Source organism: Pelodiscus sinensis, chromosome 10, assembly GCF_052426305.1.
Source record: "Pelodiscus sinensis isolate ZL-2025 chromosome 10, ASM5242630v1, whole genome shotgun sequence".
NCBI classification, from domain to species: Eukaryota; Metazoa; Chordata; order Testudines; family Trionychidae; genus Pelodiscus; species Pelodiscus sinensis.
Genome location: NC_143061.1, coordinates 50672130 through 50681571, shown reverse-complemented (window position 1 = coordinate 50681571; position 9442 = coordinate 50672130). Strand labels below are relative to the sequence as shown.

The following is a 9442-nucleotide window of genomic DNA, read 5'->3' as shown; positions in this document are numbered from 1 at the left end:
CTCTCTTATTGGATAACGGAAGCAGCCGCAGGTGCCCGCCGGCTGGGGGCGGAGCAGGGCACGTGCGCTGGGCGCGACAGACCCGCCTGTAGCGTAGCCTTGGCCGGGCCGCGCTCTGAGGCAGGAGGCTCGTAGCTCTGGCGGGGCCGGGCCGCGCCGCTCGTGGGCTGGGCGGTACGCGGGGGAGGGGAACAGTCACTCGGCCCCTAGGCCGTAAGTGCGGCGGGGCGGGGCGGCGCGAACTCGTGTGCTCGGGCCCCGGCCTTTCGCGCGCGACAGCTCGAGTCCTCGGGTGCTGGCGAGAAAAGGAGAAGGGGGGGCACCGAGCGGGGAGTGTGACGTCAATTTAAGGGTTGGTTCAGCCTCTGGATGCTGATTTCTGATGTATCAATCCTGTAAAACTGAGCCAGGCAGCAGCTGCAGGAGGAAAGCGACCCCAGAGCTCCCCCTGTGGAAATTATGCGGGAAAAAAAGAGTTTATTCAGGAATTATTCCAGTATAGAAGTGATACAACAGGGCTACGTCTAGACTGGCATGATTTTCCGGAAATGCTTATAACGGAAAAGTTTTCTGTTAAAAGCATTTTTGGAACAGAGCGTCTAGATTGTCATGGACGCTTTTTCGCAAAAGCACTTTTTGTGGAAAGCATCTGTGCCAATCTAGACGCGCTTTTCCGCAAAAATCCCCGATCACCATTTTTGCGATCGGGGCTTTTTTGCGGAAAACAAATCTGAGCTGTCTACACTGGCCCTTTTGCGCAAAAGGACTTTTGCCTGAATGGGAGCAGCATAGTATTTCCGCAAAAACACTGACAATCTTACATGAGATTCAGTGCTTTTGCGGAAATTCAAGCGGCCAGCATAGACAGCTGGCAAGCTTTTCCGGAAAAGCGGCTGATTTTCCAGAAAAACTGGCCAGTCTAGACGCAGCCCAGGAGGTTTTCTTGTAGGAAGAGCCTCTGCTATTGTACTGCTGCATTTTAGCCCCCATAACATACAGAAACCCTCAAAAAACTATCTTACCCAAGCTCCATTCCCAAAGATTTTTGCAGCCACACACTTAGCAGGCAGCGCTCCAGGGAGAAGGGACTGTAGCAAGGAGCTGTATGGTGGGATTTGAGATGTTTTCCATCATTTATATTGCTGCTAATGATGGTACTAGAACAAATGAAACAATCTCTTTGGTATCCCCAAACATTAAAATTGATCATATTGTGAGTTATAGCAGGCCATAAATTGTCCTGCTCACCTCTTCATGTTGAAGATCTATGTTTGAAGTCTTGCTGGTATTCCTGCCTCCAAGTTAATCAAATCAATGTACAAAAGGAAACTGTTAGGATATTTTTAAAAATACTTTTAAATGGCACAGTGCTTTAGCCACATAGCTCCTATGAGCATGAATTACCTTTACATACAAACATTTTTCAAAATGTTCCTGTTTAAAAATTAGCATCTTCCTTCCTCTTACATGGCACAGATGTTGGCCTGAATTAGCTGTGTTTCATTAAGAATAGGTATTAGGGATGTTAAATATTGGTTAATTGAACAGTTAACCATGAATTCTTATTGCTTAGTGTGCTGTGCCAGGCAGGGGCTGGTCCATGAGGGGAGCTAGTTTAAAAACCATCCCCTCTTGCAGACGGGCTGCCTGCCACCCTGCCCTGCAGCAACCCCTGTCCAGGGGTGGGGTCTAAGCTCCTCGACCTAGTGCGAGCTGGAACTGAGTTGGGCTGCCTGTCTGCCTGCCTCCCAATACACATTAAATACAGAGCTACTGTGGGGGTAGGTCCCAGACCTGGTGGAAGCTGGGACTGAGCCATATTGTTGGCCAGCCTGCTAAAAAAATGACTGCTGCAGGGGTGGAATGTATATGGTCTATAGCATTAACCTATAAGCTTTTGCTTAATAGGGATGTGAATAGTTAAACAGTAAACATTGCCCTTATCAGGTGATGCTACTGGTTATGGTAGCTGGTGGGGGGCTGGAGCAGTCCCCCTCCCCCATAGTCAGGAGGCTGCCCCAGCCCCCCAGGGCTTGGCATGGCCAGTCCCTCCTGTTTAATCAGTTTACCAGTTAAACATGCTTGATTAAACAAATAGGATTAATTTTGGTTGGTTATGAAATCTCAAAAATAGGAGCTCAATAACACAGTTACAGCCTCTCTCCGAGTTACAGACCAAACAATTGGCCGTAACTCGAGCTGTTCATAAGTCGGACCCCGTTGAGTTACACGCGACCGCGCTGTTCGTAAGCGCGGGTCGCATTTGTAACTCGGGGACCACCTTTACGACCGCTCCATGGGAGCTTTGGTCGTAAGTGCAAACGGTCGTAACTCGACCGTTCGCAACTCGGGGAGTGGCTGTACACTAATACCCTGATGCTCTGACCTCTGAAGACTGGTTCATTTGAATGGGAAGCATGTGATGATTACCTGTTGTGTTCACTCCCTCTGGGGCATCTGCCATTGGGCACTGTCTGCAGACAGGATACTGGGTTAGATGGACCTTTAGTCTGACCCAGTACGGCCATTCTTATGTTTCACAGTAATTTCTTAGCTGTCTGTTAAGGAAGAGTTCCTATTTGTTTCCTCTGACTGAAAGCTAAGGTCTCAAGCTTATAGGAACAGCAACTCAGGTGAGATGAATTAATGGAGATGAAGCCTTATAGGGAAACCTTGCACAAGAATTACTGGATCTGCCAGCATTTTATCACTCTTTCCAGCATTCTAGAGCTTGCCCAAAATGCTAAAAATCTATTTATATTTCTTCAGGTTACCAGAAGAAGTAACATATCCAAAGAAGAGGCAAATGCTGTGAGGTGAATTGTTTCAAGCAACAAAAAATGGTCTGCGCTCAGTACAGCATCCTACATGTTCAAATTCAAAGAGCTCAGTGCAGATGCATCTTCTAACAAATGCACACATTGTTGAAGACAATGGAGTGCCACCATTTTGCAGCAGCTGAAGTTAGTGATACATTTGTCAAGTTACAGGCAAACAAAATGTCAGAATTTTCTAGTGTTTATGGAATCTTAGCCTTCCATCCAAAAATGAAGGTCTTGGATATAAATTCATGTATAGCAGAGGTTCTCACTCAGGTGGTCTGCAGATAGTTCCCTTTAAAATGGACATCTGAGCTGCCACCTGTGAGACTGAAGGTCTGCCCACCTAATTAGAGACTCTCAGGCATTGTTGCACTAATTACGTGCCTAGACCCGCACATGTAAGGTGGTGGCCTTGTTGGGAATAGGTGGGAGGGTAAATTTGAGATTTGCAGGACTGTGACGGCCAGAGAAAGAGGTGAATATCCTCAGCTCCAAGACACTGACTACTGAGGAGAGAGAGCCGTCTTCCTAGCCCCAGGTCTGTGGCAGGGAAAGAGACTCCCCCGCCCCCTTACTGATATTAATATGAGGTGTGTTCTTTTTATTTCTAGAATAAAAAAGCATTAATTATTAAGGTTATTGTATATAGCAATTTTCTCCACAGTGCTTTACCCCACAGCTAGCTAACAATACAAACAGCATTTGGAAGGATCATTAAGTGGTTTGTCAGGACCCTCATTCATTTTCAAATGGTCTGCAAAAAAATAAAAAATAAAATTGAGAATCACTGATGTATATTATCAGTCCCAATTATTACATAAACTATTTAGGCTTAGATGGTCATGTCCTAGTTGAAAGGATTAAAAATAGCTTTTTGGAATAAAAGAACAAAGCATCTAAAAAGAAGATCTAAAAAAGTCATACATAATGTTCATGTAAAACAACCATTTCTGATCATAACAAATGATTTGGTTAGAAAGCCATTTGCTGTGGAAGGCTTGCAATTAGCCTGAAAGGGGAATTTAAGCTTGCTGCTCTTATGGTAGATAAAACTGAGTAATAATTCTAACCTTTAAAACGTAGGCTCAGCTAAGCAGATTCATTCTTCATGAAGTCTATTTTACTCTATGCCAAACAGTGTTTTAACAACATTATGTGCATTTCCCAGCATTCAATAGGCCTTTCCTGAACCACAAGCAATAAAACATAAATGAGAGCAATTTGGTCTCAGTGTATACTGCTCACTTTCCACATTTTGTGTTATGAAAAATTAGTTCCTTTTTCTCTTTGCAGAATTACAATTTCACAAGCCTGTAAGTGTATATTCTAAAAGTTTTCAGTGATATTTTACTGACATTTTCACTCTACCTCCACCCAGAAAGTTCCCACACCACAAGGTAAGTTGTTACAGTAAATTTGGCTAATATGGAACAGCAGAAATGTATATTCTTTCTAAATAAACCTAGAGTCCGATTTGAATGAGAATGTTGTCTTGGCAGATGAACCTGAAACATGATGCATATGAAAGAAGCAGCATTTTCACCTTGTAATAATGAGATTTATTAAAATTAATTAGTTTTAATCTCTTTAGGCTGCCAAATGAAATAGCTTTTTTGGACTAAGCTCACATGGTCAGAAAAGTACATTGAGTTTCCAGTGACCATTACTCACCTGAAAATTAGAATTCCAAATACAAATTAAAATTACTTCCTGAAGCCAAGTGGTATTATGTAAGTTTGTGTGTACTGTTCATAGTTACTCCGAACTAATAACTCTTCATTAATGGCCTACTTATCCCTTATGGAAAAACAAGATAAAACTAAAAACCACACTTAATACTCTTATAGGTGGACACCCCAGTGAACTCTCTTTTTTGACAGCAGCAGAAGAGGTACATTTCTTTTATCAAAATCCAGCTCCTGATTTCTGCAATGTCTTTAAGGTGATGAGTATTTTTTAGAGCTTAAGGATTATGAATTTTTATAGCATAAAATATACAAACAAATTAGGTACAAAAGTCTCCAAGTCTTTTATTAAGGTTTTCAGGATGTATGTGGTAAATACAATTAACAGCATCACACCAGCTACAAGAAGTACTGTGTTGGAAGAGAAGTACTTCAAAACAAATATCCAAGAGCACCAACATGGACACACACAACAGATACTACAAAATCACTTTGAAATGGTTCTTAAAAAAATTGACAGCTAGGACTTCAGAACCGGGAGCTTCTAAATGTGACAGATTTAGTTCAATGGCACTGGTTTAAGAAGGCTACTTCAGACACTGGAAAGTCAGAAGAACTGAATGGGAGGGTGACTGGAAGTGGTGTCATTTTCAATAATTTGAAAAGTTCATGGCAGTCTGAGCCAATACTTTCAGATTAGATTCTTGAGGTCTCCTGCAGGAATCCATGAACAAACCTGTAAGTTACCGCTAAATGGAAAAGGGGGCTGTTCATCACACTCTGCATCATAGGTACCAGTTTGTAGGCACTGACACATCAGAAGGGTTAAACAAATGTGATGACTGCAAAGAGTTTAAAACAGATGAGCATGAGCAACAAAAATGTGTCCATTATGACAGAGCCATACCAATCATTCCAGGTCACTGGGCTCCACACACCCATCTGGGTTCTCTAGAACTCATCTTTTTAATCAGATGCTCTACTTAAAAGTAAACCCAAAATAAAAAAAATGGAACAACTCCATTCTATACATGTTCGCCATTTCCAGAGTCTTTATTCTTCTGGCTCTAGACCTTCTCCTTTCGCTTTAATTTGGACACTTTCTTGACAGTTCCGTTCTTGTTTAAGAGCTTCAGAACACGCTCCTTGTGATCCAAGACTTTCAACATAGAGTCTCGGGCCTCACTGATCTGATCCATTACAAGTTTACACCTCTGCATGTTCCCCTGAAATGCACACAACTGTCAGTAAGAGAACTCTGTCATTTCTAAGTCTTAGTCACCTTTGAAATGCATTGCTAACATTTCCCTCCCCTTCATAGTTCTTACTAACAGCACCATAGGCAGCAACAGAATGAGTTTGTAATTAACAGTAACGTAGATATACTGAGCCATCAACATTTACCTGTATCAGTTCATTTATTCGATGTAAGTCGTCATCAGTTGCTGCCTTTTTCTTGGGGATTATCCCTTCCTGCAGGGAGGTTAAGCGCTCATACACGTCATGCTCCAGGTTAGTCTAGAAGGCATGAGACCTTAGTGAGAATATGTCTGTCATTGGAATGCACAACATTCCTCCATATTAAGAAAATTATGCACAAACAACTGAGGCGCCTCTGCTCCTCCCTTAGTTACTTGTGTTGGTTATTCATGAGCAGGGCTCAACAAATTATACAAGCTACTCGCCCGTGGCAAGTAGATTGTAACCCGGAAGAGCCGGGTTCCAGCGATCTGCACATGCGCAGATCGTTCTGCGCATGGCAGATCACTGGACAGCGTGACTGGCGAGTGGGGCTCACCGTGGTTTGGCGAGCCCTGTTCATGAGGGATAGCTTTTGATGTAGAGTGGTGTTATTCTTCATACTAACATCCTATAACAGGATTGCTCTACTTCTGTATGAGCATGGATAACCAATGCTATCTGGAATAGGGATGTAAAATCCTGTTTAATTGGTTAACTGGTTAAAGGGGGGATTGGAGGGGCACTCCAGCTCAGGCGGGCTGCTCTGGCTGGACTGGAGCATCCGTGTCTACAGCAGCCCCCACCAGTTAACTGAAACAGGTAAGCATCACCTGTTAAGGGTGGTGAATTGATTAAACCTCTCACATCTCTAATCTGGACTGCAGAGATACACCCTGACTCTTGTCCCTGAACCACATACTTTAAAGTCGTCAGAGTAAAGAATCCCCCTGCCATCTGAATCCAGAGTAGCCCTGATCCTTCTGAAATGCAGAAGTTTGGGGCGGAGGATGCTAGCATGCAGGACATCTCTCACCCGCAATCCAAAAGAGAGAGATCCAGGAATGTGGAGCAGTGCTGCCTCATATCAGCAGCATCATCCCAAAGAGATACGTCTTTAGATCTGTGCATCAGAGGGAGGCAGTTGCCAGTTTAGAGCATCTGTACAGAATGCCTAAGGTCTTATGTCCAGATCCAAACCTCCACCATTCTGAAGTTTCCGAACCACATGCAACACGTTCTTGACAACTGGAGAGCCTATGGCCAGTTCCCTACAGACCAAGCAGTCTGAGATACTCCAGTCTCTGATGTGCGTTTCTAACTTGTGATGCAGGAGAACTTCTGCTTTCCCCAATGGTAGGCCTCATTCACTTACCAACTGCAGTAACTGTGCTGCACAGAGATGGACTTTCCAACCCTGTGCACGGCAGGATACTCCTTTCTGATTGGCAATCTCCTGCAGCATAGCCTTCTTCTCTTCTAAAAATCAAAGAACACAAATCTGATGCCTCTAACATAGGAACAAAGGACAATTATAATGCTGAATGTTCCCCCTCTGCCCCCATATCTCCAATAAGAACTGAACACAGATCTGTTCAGAAAAGCAATATTGACAGTGCCATGCATATGTGGAAGTAGGGGTGGCAGAAGGGGGGTGTTGATGCAACAATAGTAGGCATTAGTGGGAGGGCTGGTCTACATTTCTTCCTCTACAGTATTTTCTCTAATTGGGGTGGGGAAAAACAGGACAGCCCTGACTTTCTCCTCCTCTAGTCCAATCCCCCTTAACCCTGGGGAGAGGGTGTGTCCAACAGTGGGAACATGGGCAGGAAAGGGGCAAAGTCATGCAATTCTAGAGTTTGAGGAGGAAAGGGCAAAGTTATGCAATTCTGGGGTTTGCTTTTTTGTCCTAAAAGCAGCAGTCAGGGTAGGAAGCTGCTCTGGGTGCCTGCCCAGACTAGGAATGTTAAAATTAGATGAATCGACTAATCAAATAGTTGATGGAATTTCTACCGACTATTCAGTTAATCAATAAGGGCACCTCAGCTTTGAAATGTAGCAAAAGTCTGCCCGGCTGTTGCTACATTTCAAAGGCGGAAGGCATTCTGCCTTTGAAATGTACAAGAGTCCCCACTGGGGCTCTTGTACATTTCAAAGATAGCAAGTTCCCAGCTCTGAGAGTTCCCTGCTGGCCCCAGGCTCCATGCACAGCTTCAGCTTTGAAATGTACAAGAGCCCCAATGGGCAGGCACTGGGGTTTGTTGTTGTGGCTTCTGTGAACTGGATGAGGCATGCACGGTCTCAACACGTAGCAGCAGTGCCTGGAGAGGCTCTGTGCGCCGAAGCTCTTGTGGTACCGGTAGCATCCCCCTGCTGTGTCCAGGGGATAGCTGAGGTGGCAGTAACCTTGTCAGCAACAGCCCATGTCCCCCTTCCCTCTTAGGGGTTGGGGAAGCCGATCTCCGAATGGGGGGGGGGGGGAGAATCTATCCCTTTACTGTTGTGATCTGAATTAGGCTGTAAAGCCTTTTCAAAGAGCAGCATACAGAGCCTAAGCTCCTGGGCTTTCCTGGCTCTCGCTGTCATACCATGACAGTAGTCACATTTCTGGGGGACGTGCGTCTCCCCCAAACAGCGAATGCAGCTGCTGTGCACATCAGAAGCAGGAATCGGGTCAGTGCAGGGTAGACATTTTTTGGAGCCCTGCGAGCCCAGCAGGACAAACTGTTAACGGTGCGGAGGGGGGCGGGGCAGGGAGACTCTTGCTTTGACTAAATGAGTCCACACTGTGTGAGGCTCAAGATAAAAATGTCTCTGCAGCCTCCACCCCCTCTGGGCAGTAATGTTCTTCTTTCCTTTTGTCTTCTGTTGAGGTGTTTTGTTTTTTAAAGCAGCTGACTGAAAGCAGAGCTGCTGCCACTGAAACTGTCCGTGGGGACGGGGAGAACAACTCGTTCTTCTTGATTTTTTTTTTTTTTTAAAGAAAATGAAAGGAAGTAACTAGTGAAGTAACCTCTCACTAATTGAATAATGAGAGCAGGCTAGAAAGTGAAACATTTTCTCTGAGGATATTAAGTGTCCCAGGAGGCAGAGAGCTCCGTCTGTGACCTAGGGCAGTTGAAGAGGAACACAGGAGAGGGGGTTGGGCCGTGCTCAACTGTCAAACTGCCGGCAGCGCGAGACGCCTGCCGCAAATATGCAGCCTGACTAGCAACTGCTTAGAAAGAACTCCAATTTGCGGCTCCAGGGATGTCCATCACCATACATGGAGCACCCATAGGGACATCAGCCAAAGAAGAAGCTCTATTTCCCATAATATAGTTACTTAACTCCTTCGTCTATCTGGACCACAATTATTCATAAGACAACTATTCTCAGAATTATATAATGCAATGCAGCCATGGCAATAGGAAATCCTGAGACAAGGAAACTGACCTTTCACTCTGACATCACTGTATCTCTGAAAGTGGTGATACGCAGCTTTCCAGGGGTTGCGATAGTGACGAAGCAATGTGATAGGGGGTCTTGGACGCACAGGGACATACCTCACACCTTCTTCATCTAAAAAAGAGCCAAGAGAAACATTTATGACCCATTGAAGAATGTCTGCAATATCAACTAGAAGAGACTAGCATAATCTAGTGATTTAAGCAGAAGACCAGGAAGAAGAAAATGCAGTGCTCTCTCTGCTCTGGT

The 9442-nt window shown here is 44.6% G+C and overlaps 1 protein-coding gene across 6 annotated transcripts in view; it reads right to left on the bottom strand.

Moving 5' to 3' along the window:
• Positions 1 to 4827: 4827 nt before the first annotated feature.
• Positions 4828 to 9442, bottom strand: part of SAP130 (Sin3A associated protein 130) — a 31253-nt gene continuing 26638 nt past the window's right edge. For all 6 annotated transcript variants that reach the window (XM_075938353.2, XM_075938354.2, XM_075938350.2 and 3 more), the window contains exons 18-21: positions 9182 to 9307; positions 7122 to 7225; positions 5912 to 6025; positions 4828 to 5733 (exon numbers count right to left, since the gene is read on the bottom strand). In XM_075938353.2, the coding sequence (XP_075794468.1) occupies positions 5575 to 5733; positions 5912 to 6025; positions 7122 to 7225; positions 9182 to 9307 (503 nt within the window). In that variant the 3' untranslated portion in view covers positions 4828 to 5574. The remainder of the gene's footprint in view (positions 5734 to 5911; positions 6026 to 7121; positions 7226 to 9181; positions 9308 to 9442) is intronic.